Source organism: Protopterus annectens, chromosome 8.part1, assembly GCF_019279795.1.
Source record: "Protopterus annectens isolate FY-2018-M chromosome 8.part1, PAN1.0, whole genome shotgun sequence".
Lineage (NCBI taxonomy): Eukaryota > Metazoa > Chordata > Ceratodontiformes > Protopteridae > Protopterus > Protopterus annectens.
In genome coordinates this window covers 76,687,292-76,707,354 of record NC_056742.1, presented here as the reverse complement: position 1 = coordinate 76,707,354, position 20,063 = coordinate 76,687,292, and the positions used below count along the sequence as shown (strand labels likewise).

At 40.6% G+C, this 20,063-nt stretch overlaps 1 protein-coding gene across 1 annotated transcript in view; it reads right to left on the bottom strand.

Annotated features, from left to right (window-relative positions):
- GPI (glucose-6-phosphate isomerase) overlaps nucleotides 1–20,063 on the bottom strand; it is a 236,822-nt gene that overhangs the window by 193,382 nt on the left and 23,377 nt on the right. Inside the window, exon 4 of the mRNA XM_044081684.1 lies at nucleotides 4,279–4,398. Within this exon, the coding sequence (XP_043937619.1) occupies nucleotides 4,279–4,398 (120 nt within the window). The remainder of the gene's footprint in view (nucleotides 1–4,278; nucleotides 4,399–20,063) is intronic.

Genomic DNA, 20,063 nt, shown 5'->3' with positions numbered 1-20,063 from the left:
AGGTCTTTCTGGGTTGGGAAAGGGGGTTACTATCGCCATGTTAAATACTTGGCACTTCACTCCAACACATTAGTGCAACCCCAAATTGCAGGCTAGTACTCCAAACTGAGCCAATACCATTTTACAAGAGGGGGGAGAATGCATACAATGTATGCATATGTTGGGAGTGTAAATGTCCTACTACTGTTCAGTTTACCTACTTCCCATTTCTGTCCACAACATTTAGTGCAGACAAGTCCAAGGCTGACGTAAAAGTAGGTAGAAGTCTGACATTGCTGTTTTCATATTTCCATACTTGCACTGAATCAGCTAACATGCATCACAAAAGGGAGAAATCACGTCATGGGAAACTGACAAGTTTCAACTAATCAGGATTGGATAGCAACCAATTACTCCCACAAAGAATTAACCTCATTTCTAGAAAATGAGTATGTGCCCAAGCAAAAGACAGGAGCGATTCACAAAAAAAAAAAAAAAAAAAAAAACAATTTGAATGACATTTCAGTTGTAATTAAAGCAGGTACAAAAGAAACAAAAAATATAAGTGTCAAACAACCCCTCACACTAGGTCAGACAATGTGGTTATAGCATACTAAACCCAAACCTAGAGCACACATTAAGGCTCATGCTTAAATCCCTTGGTATAAGCAACATTCAACTACGGTGGGTCAAAAGTGCAAAATCACACAGAGCAATGTTATGTCTTGAGGACTCAGGCTTCAGTCATGATCCCAGAGGAAGCCAGACTGAATAGATACAGCTGCTTACAAACTGGTAGCACATCTAAGTTGGTCACCTAGCGCATAGTGACACCTTAATCCATCTACTACATGCCCACTTGAACACCAATATGGGTACAAAGGAAGACTGAAGACTCTTGACCCAATTGCTACCACAGTATCTGAGGTGGTAGCAAACATGGTTGCTAGAGTAACAAGGAGCATGTATATTCCACGCTAGAAAAAGTTTGGAAGGTTATTTTTCCCCAGGCAGTCCAAGTATGCATGCTCCTTCACATGGAGTCAGCCAGATGTTCACCCAGTTAGCACAGTAAAGTGGGAGAGACTGGACAAACTTTAAGGCAAGTAGACTTTCCTGGGAGACCTCAAACCTTTGAAGGGGACAACCACTACATGCAAAAACTGGGGTTGCCCAATACTGCCATCAGGATCAAAGTGTGCTTACAAAGCACAGAAATACAGCCTCCCTACAGCTACTACCCAGAAAGCTTTTTGCAAAGGGTAAAGGCTGATAAGCTGGGAAATGCACCTAAGAAAAATGGAACTGATCCTAGGGTTTCATTCTTCCAATGAAGTAGACAAGGGTGCTATATCACCCAAGCCCATCAAGCACATCCATGGTTGGAGAGAAATTGCAACAAGTCAGCTATGTAGCAATGCTCCCTAGTTTGTCCCATTTACACAGCCAGGCAGATCAGAAACCAAATACAAGTTTGTCATCTAACTTCATAAGCCCTACTCTCGGTAAAGGGAATGCTAGGTGCTAAAGGTTACGAGATAGTGTGACCACATTTAATAAGGTCCTACTTACAGTGTTATGCTGAAAGTGAAAACAAGTGTTTTTCCAGTAATGTAGCTGGGTTTTCTCAAGGTCTTTACACATTCAAAATTAATCTCCTATATACTTGTCTCCCAAAATGCTGAGATGATTGCCTTCCACTGCCAAACACTAGTGTGTCAGAAAGCATGGGAACAAGCCCAAACCTAAATGAACTAATGTAGTTCATGTCAAAGACTGTCACAGTAATCTCACCACAAGCTGAATGGCTCTCATCTAACTGACCAAAGCAATTCAAATGGTTATTTTAATACTAAAGTAACCCAATTTCATATGTGTTTACCTGAAGCAGTGCTTTACAAAAGACCTTGGGTGCCTGTACACGTTTTGTGGAGGTGTCCAATGTTGCTCTGGAAAAGTCTCCCACAAATTACATATTCAAGCAAGTTAGCTTTAAGACACCTACTCGACCTTTGTTATGCAACTATGCCTTCCTTAAAGCCGTGCTGCAGGATTGCATTTCAAGAAGTACAGCAGCCACAATCTTGTGTCATTCAGGCCACAACTTAGTTAATACCAAACTGTTCTGTGCTGCAAATACTTCTGCTTTGGCAGGTATGCAAGCCAGCATGACTAGCTCAAGCTCTGGCATGATGCAACCTGGTCAGTCCTATTCAAGGGCATACTTGTGAATTTGGGTATGATACAAGTGGGATTCAAAATGCACCTCAGGAAATCAAACAAAACTCATGGCCAACCCCCCCCCCCCCCCAGCAAAGATCAAGCCATATGCAGTACACAGAGAAAGTTCAGAGATGGTCAACATAGCCTCCACACCCGTATGTGCCTGTTCAAATGCAAGATATACTGTATAGATATCCTACAAGAAGGTACCTTGCAAGTGTGTGTGCCAGGTACAAACTGTGACCGAAACTGGAAAAAACAGAGCTAAACCTAGAGAGTAAAGAATGAGACAGCTCTAGAGAAAAATGCACTAGTAGTCGGCATTTTCACACATTAGGCCCTTTACAAAGTATGGGATGCACTGTAAAAAAAAAAAAAAGTGGCAGAAATTTAAAACTCAGCTGAGCACAACGGGAAGTCAGTCACACAGGCTGAAAACTTTCAGCAGTGATTGTATAATTAAGCATATTAAAAAGAAAACAGCTCTACGCAGAATGCACAAGTCCACAGAAAAAAAAAAAAAAAAAAAAACACATCAATAGGAACGGACTGATCTGCCTGAAAGTGTATTCATTCAATACTCTCCCAAATCCCCCCCCCCCAAGTGAAATGACAGTTAGCAAGCTTGTACACATCTGATTAATGGACAACACCAATGCACACAAGTACAGCCCAATGTTGTGAGCAACATGGTTACACAAGGTCCAGTGCTGCATTTTCTTTAGCATCTGCAAGTTTGGTGCAGTTTTGTAAAATGAACAAAGTCATCAGAGTGCTTCTGCCAACTTACTTGGTACACTGATGGGAACTGTTACAGTTCATGTATACTACAGGACAGAGATGCATCAGGAAGCGTGGAGCAGCACCCCAGATGGAGGGGCATATGCTAAGTGGGTGGTATTGCAGTACCAGCATTGAGAAGCAAATGCAGATATCATATTAAGTGCTTCGAGAGATTCACAAACGAATTTCAACCAATATATTTTGTCCTCAACTCCCACAACTAGCAGATTGGGGAACTGTACTAGACACCAGATGAGCTAGCTGTGGTTCCACAGATTTCAATCCCCCCACCCCCGCGCCCCAGAATCTTTAGGCAGGATGTGGGCCTTTGCAGACATACCTGGGATGTTCTATGGCCAACCATGTTGAACTTTGGTACAGCTAGAATAAAAATTCAGATTTCACACTTCAAGTTACTTACCAATGATTTTTGGGACCATGGCCACAGAACAGGGACTGTATTGCCAAAACATCTAGGACATAATTTCACTCAGACACACTCAATGTAATCTTGGTTTATCAACAGTATTTTATCACCGATTGGGCGGCTTGTTTTAGAATCAGTTAAAAAACACAAAATTACTTGCCAAAATATTTACGGCACAAGGGATTTCTCATTCCTTTATACAGATTAAGATCCTATACTACAAGTGAATCTACAGTTCATAATACAAACAGTATGGATTACACTGTATTGCCATTTGCAAAGTTCTGGAAAAAGTTAAGATGAAAAGGTTGTATACTGCAGCTCTTATCTTCAGAGGTTGGCAAGAATGTCATTCTGAGAGCTATGCAAAAATAGCATCACGTGCAGTATTTTCCATCACCCACTTCTGTATCATTATGCTATCAGCCTGGGTGTAATGGCCATTACTGTAACTGACACATAAAACAGTGCCTCCCCCCCCACATGACCTTGGATTAACTAGTATCAAATAATCCATATTAGTGTACCAGTTATGTAACAAAAGAAATTACGTAATTTCTCCCCTCCACCTGCATACCCACAAAGTTTTAAACCATAAAATCCAACAAAGTGGACAAAATGGTCAATAGACTGTAGCAGGAATGCACCAAGGGATTACAGTATGAACCAGCATCACTTAAGCACTTCAGTCAATCTCCTATTCAGGGGCTGATTGACTTTCCATTACACCCATAATCCAAAACTAGACACGAGAATACAATTTACAAGAATGTATACAGATGAAGTCACTACAAAATGATGACCCATATCTTCAACAAAAAACAAGACGGGGCCTTGCTACTGGGTGCTAGATATTTTCACGATACCTGACAGAAGGCCTTCATCTTTTCCAAGACCTTGTTCACTTCTGGCATCACATCTTTCCCATCCACTAGCATTGGAACATTTGAGCGATTCCTCAGGGCAACATGCAGCACAGCTCGATTCTGTAAAGAAAAAGTAAACCATAGTAGGCACACTATGAAACTATCCAACAGAAAGTACAGCAAATAGCAAATCCTGCACAACTGACCAGTTCAGCCAGCCACTTATCAAACTCACTTTTGAAGATTTCAAACTAAAAGGTTTTTATATGCCATCTCTACAAAGAAATAAGTGCCAAAACTACTGTAAAAACACTGAGCTGTGGAATGCAGACCTATAGGTACATGGATATATACATACTACAACCACCAGAGCCTTGTAGCCTAGCCATGCAATCCAACCCAATTATAACCTTGTGTATCATGGGCTTATTAGGAGGGGTTATGTCAGTTAGCAAGTTTCTGGAGGTTATGGGGGGGGGGTTATGTTCCAGATTCAGACAGTAATGCCCAAAGTATTGAGACACGAGGGGCAGACCAGGGACGTTACATTGGTCAAAGTTATGCTTAAATATGGTTAGGATGGACTGCATCATATGGATGGGAAGCCTATTACAGTGCATGGGGATGCTCTGAGACAAGTCATGTTGGCAAGACATATGTATATCCTTAAATCTAGTGGTTCTGATGCTGTTCATTTTGCAGATGTGCAAACAGTTTAGAGCTGGATCAGAGGATTCCTTGTGTAACAGATTGCATCAACCTGTAGGAGACTGTAGAAAGACAGGGCCTTTAAGGTGATCGGTATAGAACAGTGTTTCAATTCTCTTGATCAGGATACTTTGTGGGCATTCCAACTATTGCACGTCTGGTCAAATACATGCTGAAGGGGGTATGGATAATGGGCTGAAGTTGCCCTGATGTCCTTAGACCTTAATGCCATGACCATACTTAGAAGTTGAGGGACAATGATTAATACCCTGGCCACATATTGGTCAAAGGCCAGACCATACTGTTAAAGCAGCAATGTTAGTGAAGAGTCCTTACAGGGATAACAGTGCCTTCTTCATCAACACAGTTATAAATGCACACACCCAGAACTGCATTGTTTCATCAGTAGAACTTAAGCATACTGCCAACGCATTTCAACACAATCTCAACTTTGACAAATTTTAAGTGCTTGTTTACAGAACTATAAAAATGATGCTCACTTTTACAATTCCAGCTATAGCTCATTGCAGGAATTACCATGAGGTCTCGCCTACTGCCATGCAATACTTTTTAACTCGCTTAGCTCTAGAAATATCTATGCAAATTATTGCATGGTTTCCAAGTTACAAGCAAATAGCAATATTTCTTGCATACTGTGCTTTATGAATATTGTGAGTCTCACCAAGATTTTCTTGCCATGCCCCCAACATATACATTTTCACAATGGAACTAAATGCCACAAACTGAGTAAAAGACTGCAAGACAGCCTCAGTGTCACTGTTCTTACAAGTTGCCTACTAACTGGCAGGTTCCTTAAATAAATATGGCATCCAAAAAGTGTAGGGATGCAGTAATGAGGTTCTGAGGTATACAAAAGAGCACTAGAGTGAATGAGTCAGCCAGTAGTAGTTAGAAGAATGCAGTGTACAACTTCAGCTGTACAATTAGGTGCATCAATTAGTACAATCTTAAAAGCAATCCAAGACAGCACACCACCACAAGAATCTGTCAGTGCAGCTCAGACAAGTTATTCTGGGTTTGATGCCCTCAGTCTCCCTTAAGCTGAAACACAATCAAGGTTTGTCACAATATATTGTACATTCAAAAGTACGACTGAACAAGGTGACATGGATACTATACTCAAAATGTAGAAGTATATGGGTGGGAAGGCATGAATGCTTAGTGAACTAACTATTCAGGTAGTTACATCAGGGAACCATCCAGGCACTCAAGATGATCATCCAAAACACTTACACCAGTGGAACCAAAACATTCCTAGTTTCCAGTGAGGAATGCTAAATATACACTGCATTATGTGAATCAATTTGATTTGGACAGCCCAGAATAAAACTCCTCCAACAAATGGAGTGTAGTACCAGCTGAAAGCAAAATTGCATTAGCACTGCCATTATCAAAGCCCTTAGTAATTCACATGGCTGTTAAATAGTCTGGGGAACAGCAATGTTGCCCCCCTCCTCAGACTATACTAAATATGGGCCACACTTTCACTTGTATGAGACGAGTGGCAGGTGTGAGATGCTGTTCAATTAGCTAGCACATTTTCAATTAGCCTTTAAAAAAGTTTTCTGGAAAGTAGTGATTAACAACTGGCTACCTGCTCCTGTATCAGGTGTTGGCTTTTGGCTTAATGCTCCATTTTAGCTTCAGTACCTCTATACTCCTATTAAAAGCACCTAAAGTTTTGTAGAGCTGCTTGAGTTTTGCTTGTGTACATATTCCTTTGAGCATATACAATCACCACACCCTTCCTTCAACCGCATCGAAATACTAGGGACTCGAAATGCCTTGCACAATTTACCACTTCAATTACCCAATGACTTCAGCTATTTTCAGTTTTAAACACACCCCTTTGTTGTAAGTACTGCAGAAACAAGAAAATCCTGACTCATGTATGCTCATCAAAAAATAGGATGGACTTTCAAACAGTGGTTAAGCAAGCAATATTTATGGCAGGATTAAGAAAAGAATCCTTTGTCAAACATGCGCAGCAAAAAATTAACCTATTGTAGAGGAATGTAGTTCATATCTACTTTTGTAGGCTTTTCAAAAAAAAAAATAAATAAAAATGAAAATTGTATATAAACTTTTGATACTTAGGTCAATTACAGCACATCAGTTTAACTGATGGGCTTTTCTACAACTGAAAGGTAATGGGGGTTTGTGGTCATGGATGTGATATTTTTATACCAAATATAGGTTTGAAGCTTTTTGCTTTAGCTTGATAACGGCCACAAAACTTAGAATAAGACAGCAGCTCTTAGTGATCAGTCTGTCAGGAGGTTCATCCCTGGATAAGAGCTGGACAGAACTCTGGCTAGACTCTTAATACCCCTTACAACATTAGCTCTGTGCCATTTCATCCAGCTTAGTGCTTTGCAAAGGTACTAGCTGTTGTACAACTATTCAGAGATGCATTCCTGCAATACACCTGTACTTGCAGTAAGCCTTCCTTCTAGAACAGGGGCAAGACAAATAATACTCTAATCTGCTCAGTCCAAGTGGTTTAGCTAGCGTTACTTCTAAACGTAACAGCTTTTAAGACCTGTGAATTCTGACAGGCTTAAACTATCTATGGACCATCTACTGAGGACGACAATGAAGGCAAAAAATTATGCGCTGTCTGAGGTTACATTATGTTGCAACTTGAGGTATGAAGAAACTGTCTTAATGTCAGCACTCCACAATTTACTATGCATATAGAAATACAAGACGCATGGAATCTGGACATTCCAGACTTGACAGCCTACCTCCACTTCCCCTGCCCAAGTGCATACTCCAAGGCAAACTAAGTACACAAGTCAGTCTCTACATGCCAGTTTCACAGTGGCCATATCTGACCACTGTGGGAGACCAACAAGAAACACACCCACTGTGAGTGGTACACCCTAGATTTTAACAGACACAATCTAGTGGTCCTCAGCATCCCAGATTAATGTGAAATTACAGCTAGGGTTACAATTCCTCAGACTACTTGCTACTGGCAGATCTGCAAATGCATACAGCCTGTGTTTGATAGAAATAAAAGGAAAGCTGCATGGCAAACTGGATATTATACCTACTAAAACTCAGAACAAGAATTTCTAGCAAGTTTAGTTGGAAATTCTTGTTACACACCATTCCAGTATAAGAGAAGCAGCTCAGAGACCCAATCTGCTCATTTCTGTTCATTTCTCCATTTGTGACGTACTGTTTTATACAGCCCGTGAACAGACATGCCCGATTAAGGACCACTTGTAAGGACCACTTGTAGAACAGCTGCAGAGAACCTCATTGGATTCTACCAGAAATGAACCTCTGCAGACAGGACTTCTGGAAAAAAAAAAACAAGATACAAGAGAAATAACCCACAAAAAGGCAGGCAATACCTACTGGCAGATAACTGCAACTGTTAGGATTAGCTTCTCCACTTGGGCGAATGGTGCATGACATACCCACTGACTAGCAGCAAGCTTAAACTTGCCAGCTTCCTAATTTTGGCTTCACTGGTTGGATGGTTGACAGTGACTTATAAACAGGCAGTAGATATCGGCCAGGAATGGCATCAATCTAAACCTCTCTGGGCATTAGGCAGTTTAAGGGTCAGATTTGAGCTTTTCAACTAAAACTACACTTCACCCCTGAACATGGAAAGCTTACTGGCCTTCATGGAAAACTTAGTGGAATGACAGCAGAAATTTGAGGTTGGAGTGTATGGTACTGCCATTTGGCAGTAAACCAAGGTCTAGGCAACCAAGATACCTTTGTCATAGGCTACGAGAGGCAATACAGACTTCTATTCCTAGTAGGAGTGCTCCATTTGTCTACTGTGACACTCCGTGCTGGGTCATCCTGAAAAGTAAATTCTCATGTAGGGTTACCCAGTTAAGTGGTTTAGACTGTTCACATCCCTCCACATTAAGAGCAACCACATACAGGTAGTACTACATACACTGGGTGTAAGCAATATTTGTCCTAGGTCTTCACAGGGCTCCCCATACTTTGTCCATTGCCTACGGAAGTGAGTTACTGGCAAACAGGGATGTGATCTCAATGGGAACATGGAACTTTAATGAAGTAGGATTTAAACGCCTCAAGAATAATCATGATCTCAATGGGAACATGGAATTTTAATGAAGTAGGATTTAAACGCCTCAAGAATAATCAGATTAGGCACCCAAGTTAGTGCTCTTTTAAATATATTGCAATGGGCAGATTAGGTTACACCAAGGAGACAATTAAATCCATTGGTCACATGCAGCAGTTGTCATTGGCACTGGCCAAAGACAAGGCTACAAGTGTTCATGCATGCAACTGTTACCAAATTTAGATTAAAAGGACTTTTCATTACAATAGTAGAAGTGAGGGGACCTTTGGCACCAGACCAAAGATTCCCCCACACCCAAGTTACTGCTGCTCAGGAACTTTTTATTCTTAAGCTATGGCAAGCACACTGGGCTGACCTGCAAATTCCTTGCAACAGCAGCAGCAATAAAAATTAAAATAAGATGATCACAGGAGGGCAGCTCAGACAGGACTAGGGCTATGTACGCCAACAGCCGACCAGGCACAGTCTGCCAACACAGGAAAAAGGCTAGTGGCAATGATAGTACAGACTTCAGGTTAAAGAAGGGCTCAGCCTAGTTACACTTTTTAAACAAGTCATTTATAGAAGTAAGGCTACAGTTCAAGGTTTATAAACAGGAAAGGATCCAGTCAACTATTCTTAAAGAATAAAGTTGGCTTAACCTAGCACATGCATACTACTGTAAGAACTATCCATGGCATCCTGGAATCCAAGTTAGGTGCTAATGGTAGACTGATGCAGCTCAACAAGCAGTGACAGAAAGGCAACTTCAGTTACAGGCCTCAAATGGTGCCAATAGTCCACCTGAATAAAGTTGTCAGCCATAGAGTCCTTACCTAAAAAAGGAGTCCGTCTGGCCATCACTTGGTACGACAGATCACTATCCTCTACCTACATTACTGGCAGAGTAGCACAAGGGTCCAGTTCCAGTCTTGCTACTTTGCACATGGAGTTTTTGCTGACAAACTCAGCTGGCAATTGTTACTATGCAAGTAGAAAAATGGCAAAGCCAATACTGCAAGACCCTGCAATATTTGAAATGTTATTGGCTATGAAGGCAATCTTCAAATCAGCACAGCTCCTGGGCCTAGAAAGTTTGTTTATATATTAAGACACACATTTTAAATTCAAAAACCCTTTGGATTTACAGGATCCTGGTAAACCCATAATGTGGAAGGATCCTGATAAGCTTGAATAGACTGTAGTCTTGTGAGACTACAAGACATATCACTTTTCAACAAGGAAAAAGTAATTAGCTTAGACTACTACATAATGATACAAAGTTCTATTCTATGTACCATCAGTTTCCTCCAATAGCAAGTACTTTTTAAAGTGCACTTGAATTTTACTCCTATACAATTAGCAGCCCTCAACCACAAAAACATTTTAAAGACGGAAGTTGTGCCTAGATCACCTTTCATGCAAATAAAAAACATGGCAAATTGCCTCAATACCCTTTGACACTGGGCTACAGTAAATTAAGATGTGAAAGGAGGAACAGATATGTGAAAAAGGAACGTACTGGATTGATTATTCAAGAGGAATTAACTGAAAGGGCACACTGTATACACTCCAAACCAGGCCATGAGAAAGCAGCCAAGACTTTCTAGTAAAGATTTAATCCTACCAAGAGTCAATTCTGACAAAACTGCACAGAAGGATAACAGTACTAAAAGCTGGAGATAGTTTGTGAAAAGGATAACTCGCTGTACACCAGGCAGAAAAGTAAATTTATTCCAGCAAATCAGGGAATGTCAAGAAAAGTACGAGATTCAAGCTGCTGTATCCAACTATCTTCAGAATATTTTTTCATGAAGTCATTTGATGCCAAACATGCAAAGGAGAAAACGGTTTGTCCAACAAAAAGTGAGCTATCAGATAGGGGCTCTGCTTCTTGTTCTTCTGATAAAGCTCAGACACTGCCACTGAAACATTTTTTTTCCAATGTTGCAAAGGAAAATGCTTGAGAGAAAAGCATGGGAGTTGACTAGAACCAGGAGTATGTTGGAAGTGAGCCAAAGACTGGAGTTGGAAGACATCAACAGGAAAAAAAAAACTCAGAAAGTAATTTATGTGGGATTACAGCACTCATTTGTGAAATGTAGCTGAAAAAATCTGGACAAATTGGACTCTAGTCCCGTACAACTTTAAAGCATATGCCCTACTTCTTGTCATTAATGCTTGGAACAATGACTGGGGGAAAAGTAGTAGGTAAAAGCATGTGTAACAGTATTTAAGAAACAGGACATACTGCATATTATATAGTAAAGAATTCAGTTTTTGTGTTATTGGCATACTAAAAAAGGTGGCCTTTGTTTTTGGAAAAAAAAATGTAAGCAATGCAATGTAAAACAAAACACAAGAAAGCCTGGACAAAAGCATGTTTAAGATAATAGTATTGGTGTCTCGTTCTTTTACTTGGTTTTCCAGTTGCCCACCCCTACTGTAAATCTGATCTGGGACACTACTCCCAGTCTAGTGTCACTGGCTCATTTTACCCAATACAGACATTTGAGAAGGTAAACCCCCTTAGTTTAACCTTGAATTATCTTCTGTTCCTCCTTTCTCCCTTTCCACTTAACTTAAAACTTTATTCAGCTGCTTGCTGCTTTTACAGTATTTGCATTTCCTCCTCCTACTCTATTACTTCATCTTGGGTTTTCTACTACTTGTTCTCTAAAGTTTTCAACTACATCTTCTCTGCTGCATTTATTACTGCTGTTTTTAGCCTGCTTAAATTTGAAGTGCTATTCTAAGCGTCTTGGTTTTGGTTTAAGCACTTGGGCTTTAGGCCTACCCCTTGGCTCTCCCTGGCCTCTTCCTCAGATTCTGACAAATATGGACAGTTTAAGATTTCTCCTGCCAGCCTGGTCAATAAGGGCATCCTGAGACAGTGTAGCAACTGCCTCATGTACACTGACAACTATCTACCACCACCACTTGGAATACAATTTGAGAGATAAATTACATAAATCAGGTAGAGTCTACAGTCTCCCTCACAAGACAGAACATCTGGCACCGAGGTTGTCAAACAATCACTACACCTCAACCACCACCCACAATTACACAACACACCCACATATGCAGAAGTCCTCAACAAGAAAACCCAAACAAAGGGAGACCTCAGAGGAAAAAACATGAGCTCCACAACCCTCCACACCACATACTATGCATAGTCCACACACCAGTCCCTCGCAGCCAACAAGGCCTAACCATAAACCCAACATATTAGTCATAGGAAACTCTTGTGAGACACTCAATGTGCCTCTCCAGGCTGGATAACGAGAAAGTCATGGTTAGTCTGTCAGGTGGCAGAATCTGCCACAGACATGCACTCAAGTCTCAATAGCAGGTACTGTTATGACTGTCATAGTCCATGTTGGTGTGAACAACTTGAGGCGTACCTCTTTGGACTATATGAAGAGAGACATCATTGAGCTTGCTGAATGTGTCCCAGGCAGGTATGCCCAAGCAGCATTCTAACGTCACCCAGAATTGCCTCATTACAAACAGAAAATGACTGACTAACAATTGGGTTAGTTTATGGTGTCATTCCAGGGGGATCCAGTACCAGACAGCCTGGGAAGATATGATCTAAAGGCCACAATGCTTTGCTAGAGATGGACTACATCCGTCTCACTTGGGCTTCAAGCTTCATGCAAAGGCCCTTGCCTCCACTACAGTGCCTTTTTTAAGAAAAGGCATGAGGTCAATACTACAAACACAAAAATTTCAACAAAACGCAAATTAAAGGTCATGCTGCTAAACACCAAGAGTCTAAACACAAAACTGAACCCATTGCAAACATTTTTAACCCTGGAATATGCTGACATTTGTGCAGGGTCAGAAACCTGGTTCAAAGCTGCGGAGATCACTCCAGCCTTACCTGTATTATTCATCCTATCACACATTCAGACCCCAAACTGAACAGCAAAGCCAAAGGAGGTGGACACACCTCCAGGCTGGTCAGACAGTAGCACACAGGAGACACTGCAGGTGCAGTTAACCATTGACAAGACCCCCCCTATTCAAATTATTGCTAGCTACAGGCCCCCAAATTTGACTCAGGATGCCCACTCCACCTATCTGGACCTCTTCAAATCTATCAAGAGTCAACCCCTTTACCCTAATTCTGGGTGGCTAATTATCCAGACTGGAAAAACTACTCATGCCAGAACACAAATACCCAGAAATTCCTCAATTTTATCAATGAAAATGCCTTGGAACAGCTAGTAGATAACTCCACAAGAGATATCTTGGACTTTGTATTAACCAACATAAGTAACCACTGCAGCACCCCTACAGTACCATCCTCCCAAGATTCAACCATAAAATTGGTCACTTTCAAAGTCATCATCTCCCCTGAACCCCCTCTAGTTAGGGTCAAACAAAAAACTTCCAAAGCTGATTATATTATCTGTCAGGAGGTTGCAAACAGCTTCACAGCTCCCTCCACCACTGTATGAACTGGCACCAATGTTCCAAACTACACCAAAGTACTATAGGAGCATTTATACAGACGCATTGAATTAAGAATACCCTACAGGACAAAATCATCCTCCGCAAGAAAGAGTAAACCTGTCTGGTGGATATCTGCGATAAACTACATAACAAAAGGAAAAAAAATACTGTCCAGGACCAAGAAGGAGAGGTGCCCAATTGGAAGCACTCTCCTTACCCTGAACAAGCAAATAAGAGCACTAGTGAAATCGTCTAAAGCCAACTTAGAGTCCAAATTGGCTACATCTACTAGAGACCATCATAAGGCCTTCTTCACAGGAAGCAGCCAGATCTGCTCAGAACTGGTGGTAAAGGACACCACATACACAAATGTGGTAGATATAGCCAATCTACTGGCTATCAGATTCAGTGAACACCTTTCCTCTTGTCTCCCCCCCCCCCCCAATCAGTAAATCAGGACATCCCAGTACCTGCCCCCACCCCTTCTCTCTAGGGAAGAGGTAATCACTGCCCTCTCAAAGGCAAAAAAAATACAGCCTCCATGTGACCCGATAACATCTCTGGCTGCATCAGATATGAAATCAGGCATGAACTTGCAGCAGCATTAGGCAGCCTATTCAACCAACCAGTTTTGTCCTGGCCGAGTGGAGGACAGCCACAGTCATCCCTTACACCAAGGTGGAGGATCCACTGATCCAGAAAATTAGACCCATCAGACTAACTAGCCTGATCTGCAAGGCCATGGAATAGATCATGGACCTAATTAACAGGGATACTATGTGGGGTAGAGTGTTTGGAGGTTGCCAGTTTGCCTTTGTCAAGGGGAGGTCATGTCTTAAATCTGGTCTGCTTATTTGAGACAGTCAAAGCCATGGATGAGGGGGAAGACTGTATAATGCCTACCTTGACCTGGCCAAAGCCTTTGACACCATTCCCCACTCTGGTATAGTAGATACTCAACTAGCCATCAATCCATGTGTTACCAGATAGGTAGCAAACTGGTTCACTGATAGAACCCACCTAAAAACAGGGGAAGCCACCTCAAGCACCCGACCCATAACAAGCAGCATATCCCAGGGATCTGTTTTGAGGCCTCTTATTCAGGCTACACTTCTGAGATGCAGGACAAAACCAGTGAACTATGGCTGACCAAGTCTGCAGATGACTGCAAGCTGGGCGCAGTCATCAATTCCAAGTGATGTGGATGTCCTCCAAAAGGATACCACCCAAATGACTGGTGCTAGAAACATGGTCTCAAGCTGAATGCCAAAAAATGCATCAGCCCCTTTGGGGATGAGGATATCCCCACACATCACAACAACGTGTCAAGTACACAATCTGTGAGGGATTTTGGCAGCCAGGTTGATAGCAACCCGACTTTTGACCACCAAGTTGCTTCTGTTGCACAGAAAGCTTTCTACATGGCCCACCTCATAACTAAGGGCATCTCATCCAGGGACAAAGGTCGTAACATCCCTGTATTCTTCCCTTATAAGGCCAATTATTGAGTACAATGCCCCTTTCGGCATGCATCTCACAAGAGCACAGGCAGCAGCTAGAAAGACCACAGATGTTCCTCAAAAGGAGAATCCAGGGCCTCAAACATCTACCCTACGCAGATGGAAGCCCTATCCCTCTACTCAGTTTCATAGACCTTCAGGGGTGACCTCTGTTTGGCATATAAAAGCAATCTCAGACCCTGCCTTGATGGGACTGCTGCATATCCACAAGTCAAGGTCCACTCAAGCAACCTGTATGCACAATCTCAACCTGGTCCGATATCAATAGGACTGGTTGGCGGGACAGATTTGTGTCCCAAGGACTTCAATTGTGGAATAGACTCCCTCTCCATGTCAAGCAGAGTACCTCATTATCCTTTTACGTGCAAACTGGATAGGTAGCAGAAAATGCACTCCTAGGATTCCACCAGTGTCCCTACTGGACAGGGGCTTTTGTGCAGATTTGTCTAAACATGGGCTGAACTCTTTGCTATGCTTATAAGGGCTTCGGGGCCAACAGCCTAGTAACATCCTTTCATCTTGGGCTATTCAGGCAAGGGATTTGTTGTAAAATTACAACAGACATGCTTTTTCTTACTTTTGTATAGGGGAATGACTGGATTAAGGCCTTTGGCTTGATCTAAAAAGTTAAGTGGAAACAAGTAAAGAACACTGAAAGTAGTGGTTTTCCTTTAGCACATAAAATGTTCAACTACAAGCTTCTCACTGCACTGTGAAGACTATATTGTTCTTGAGTTTCTATAAAGAAACTTGATAGCACTAAAACGGATACTTTCCACATTATCTTAGACTGTCAGTTATACAACAGTGAAATGTAATGTGTAAAAAGTTCAAAATGCAAATATGTTACAGGAGACAAATTTGGGAAAGAATAGACCATGTGAATTTAAGATTTCAGGATGGTTATTTTGGTACAAAAGAAAAATGGAGCATTTAAATTAACTGCTAAAGGACCCAATAGCAAGAGGGAAAATATAATGGTAGATTTGTAGCAGTAAGAGGCTCCTGGCAAGGGAAGATTATGCTGGCATACATTTATATTCCACCAAAAACTGCAATGATACAGCTTAAATTCTGGGAGAAACAGCCAGCATTTAGCAGGGAATGTTGCTTATAACTGGGGACTGGAGTTTGATTTTCAACACTGAAGATAAAGCTAGGGGGCGTAGAAGGGAAAATGTAAGTGTAGATTTGAAAACTATGAAAATATTTGGTAGTGAAGATTTGAATTAGGAGTTTAGACACAATCCCAAGGTACATAAATTGGCCTAGCCACAACAGAAATTGTATCTCAGGAAAATGTTGCTATATATCAAATATGTACTCCAGAGCACCTGCCAATAATAGCCAAAACAAACAAGAGACACTGGCACTTTCATCTGTTAAGCAGAGGAATTTAAGCTATGGGTAACAAATTTGGGAGTTAAGGAAGATGGAAATGTCTTTAGGAAATATAACTAGGGAGTGGGACAAAATGAAAGTGGAGTTCAAAAGCAGGGTAGGAAGAAAAAGATACATCTTCGTTGCTAATAAACTGTAGCAAAAATTTAAAGGGACTGCCAAAAATGTTAAAGTACTACAGAAGGGGAAAATCGCACAGAAGCAGTGCAACTACACAGAGAAAATAAAGGACCACTTCAATAATATGCAAGAGTTTAGAAAGACTGCTGTTAAGCAACTGATTTTTGCTAACCAGGTACCCTGTATTAGAAACATTTCAGAAATGTTATTAAAATCTGTGTAAAGCAGAGAAGTGTGGAACAAAGAAAAGTATGAATGGAAATTTTATTGAATTAAATATGCCAAGGTTAGATGAGGCTCTATTACCAGTTAGGAAAGGAAATAAAAATAGTGACATAACCAATCTACAGAACATCTCCTGAAATAATGGTACTCCTGTGGAAACTAGGAGGGAAGAAAGTGATAAAGATATAGGAGTTTCTTTAATACTATTTTAAAGCACCAACATCCTGGAAGAAAGCTGTGGTGGCTAATACCAAAGACAGTAAAGGCTCAGATCCAGCTTCATATCTCATTTTTATTCTAAAACCATGAGTATAAAATGTTTAAGTCTATATTTGCTAAAAGACTGGCAAAGGTGTTGCATACCATTTTTAAAAGGTACATTTCTTTCCTTACTTCAAATGGTAACTAGCTCTCTTTTTAAAATGTTAGCTATATATGAAATTAAAGCCACATATTTTCACTTGGAGTTTAAAAGTGAAAACTATTCATTACGAAGAAACATATGTCAGGTGGCACACTGATATCTTGGCAAGATGCAACAAATGACACTAAAGAGGCCTGTTAAGTTACATTCTGGGTACTTAAAATTGTCCAGTAGTGTGCTACTGACATGCAATAGCACCCAAGAAAGGCATGCTATATTATAATATTATAAACAAAGTATAAAAAATATATACTTTTACATATATAAAAAAGTAACTATTGGAAAGATATCAAAGAATAGTAGCACTCACATTTTTTACAAGTTAAACCTGGATTTAAAAAAAAAAAAAAGTCTGCTTTTTATTAAAAACATCTCATACAAATAGTGCTTGCTGAATCATTAAATGTTATTCCTTCTAGTGCAATGGCTTTTTGGTGGCTGGAAGATTTTGGGATATTCTGGGTTTTTTTTTGGGATGGATGTGTGGTGTGGCGATGGCTTGGATTCACTTGTGGCATGTGTGTGAAGTGCAACTCACGGAATGTTCATTTTCAAGCCCTATCATGAAAACCAGCATGACACTTCACCATGAGCACTTTTTATGATGCTGCAGGAGTTCTGAAAATCTTAATTGTCCAGGTTAATTCTTCCTGTCCAAGATCATATGTCAAAGAATACAAGTTAAATAAGACAGTGAATTGCATTCTAATCCACTGTCCGTTATTATAGTTCTGAATGCTCAATACTGATAGTATACTTGACATGCAATAGCACCTAGAACGTTACACTATGCTAGAAAAGTAAAAATACACAATTTCTTACATATACAAAAAAGTTACCATTGGAATGTTATCAAATAACTGTGGTTGCATTTGCACTTTTGCGGACTGGACCTGGATAGCACGTGGCTGTCATTTTTTTGGTGCAAATCTGTATGCTACGTCTCCTTTGAAGAAAAAAAAAATTCTTTGTATTGTGTATTGCACATCTCATGCAGGTATGCTCAAGGAGTCATTAAGTGTCATTTCAACTACAATGGCTTTTTGGTGGTTGGAATGCTTTGAGGTTTTTTGTTGGTTTGGGGGACTGGTGTGTAGGGTGGGGAGTGACTTGGATTCACTAGTGGATGTTTGTATGGGTTATGGCCGATTAACTGTTCATTTGCAAGCACTCATATAACAAGATGTTTATGAATACAAGTTAAATAAGCAATACAGTGAATTGCATTCTAAACCACTGTATTAATTCTGAATGCTTGCATCAAATATATAATGATAAATGTAAATATGTTTTATTATGACACTACACTAGGATTACAGCTAAAATATAAAACCTAGGTATATAGTAATAGTACAAGGCATAAACCAGGAAAAGAAAAAATCTGACCTATAAATTAATATGAAAACAACAGACTTCCTCCCTATAGTAGACCAGGGAGATAATGTGACGTACAGGGAAAGACTGTAGAGATATCAGTTTAGTCAACTTATAACAAAGGTTCTGAACACCTGTTAATTTTTCGTATTTCACAAGTCACCGACTTGTTTAAGATGCATACTAATATGAATCAGAAGCATGAGCTAAGCTTTGTTAATCTAAGAGACCAAGAGGTAGTTTGCTCTTTCAAAATAGGAATGTGTTATTCCATGGTAGAATGTTTTAGGTTTACATCACTGGGTATTTTTTTTCTTATTTGTTTCGAAAGTTGTCCACAGCTGAAGACTATATGGTTATATGAAAGTATTGTTGCCTCACAGTTAGACGTTGCCCATTCGATTCACAGTTAGAGTGTCCTCTGTGTGGCGACATGCGTGAATGGGCATTCCTTCGTTGAAGGTTGTGCGTTAGGCCCGGCAAGCCAGTACGTAAAAATCTACTGCCAATCATTAGACTGGAGTTCTGCTGTGGCGACCCCTAACCAGGAAAAACCGAAAGAAACAAACAAGTTCTGTACACAAATGCAGTTTGACATTTAGCCTCATAAAAGTTCAAACTTTAAATGCCTATTAATGGACTGAATAATCCAGTAAAAAAAAAAAAAAAGGGGGGAGGGGGGTTGTATTTCTGCAGGAAACACTTAATATGTGAAACTTTCATTACAGAATTATTTGGTTTGAGCAGGTTCTGGCTTTCAAGCTGAGAGGCGGCACCCTCTTTTTTATGGAAGAGCTATATCCAGTAATGCCTAATGTAAAGATACCCATGTTGATAAAAATGGTAGGTTAAGTGTTGTTACAACTGAGTGGAGCAGAAAACTATATACATTAGTAAACTACTGCATTCCAGGGGTTGGAGCTAAAGATGCAAAAAAAAAAAAAATGGGAGTGGGGAGCCTTGAGCAGCCTACCTGTCCCTGTAGGAAGTGACCTCAGCACAAGAGCTGTAGTAATTGGTTTTGGACCATTTCTAGCTCTTATGAAGTTCCCTGTTTAAAATCCGCATTTGGCTCCGCCAAGTCTGCTCTTCAAATTTTCCCTTAAGGAAGCTCTACTCTTAATATAATCAGACTACTCGCTATATTATAAGCCTAGCACTTGTTCTCAAAACTACTCTACTAAGCAAGCACTCATACTAAGTAGGCAGTACCATCCACCTACCACCCCTGTGAATATCCACTTCCCTTAAAGGCACAGCACTCCTTTATACTGTTCTAGCATGTCGAGTGGTGGAGTACTGGCATCCTCTCCAGTTCAGCTGGTTAATCTGGGTATCTTGAGATAATGCTACAATTGTTTCATACACAGACGACCCTCTCCTCCTCCAAACAAACACAAATACATGTGAGAGATGCAACAATATAGCCAAACTGGAGGCTGAACTCTCTCAACTCAGGGCTGGCATG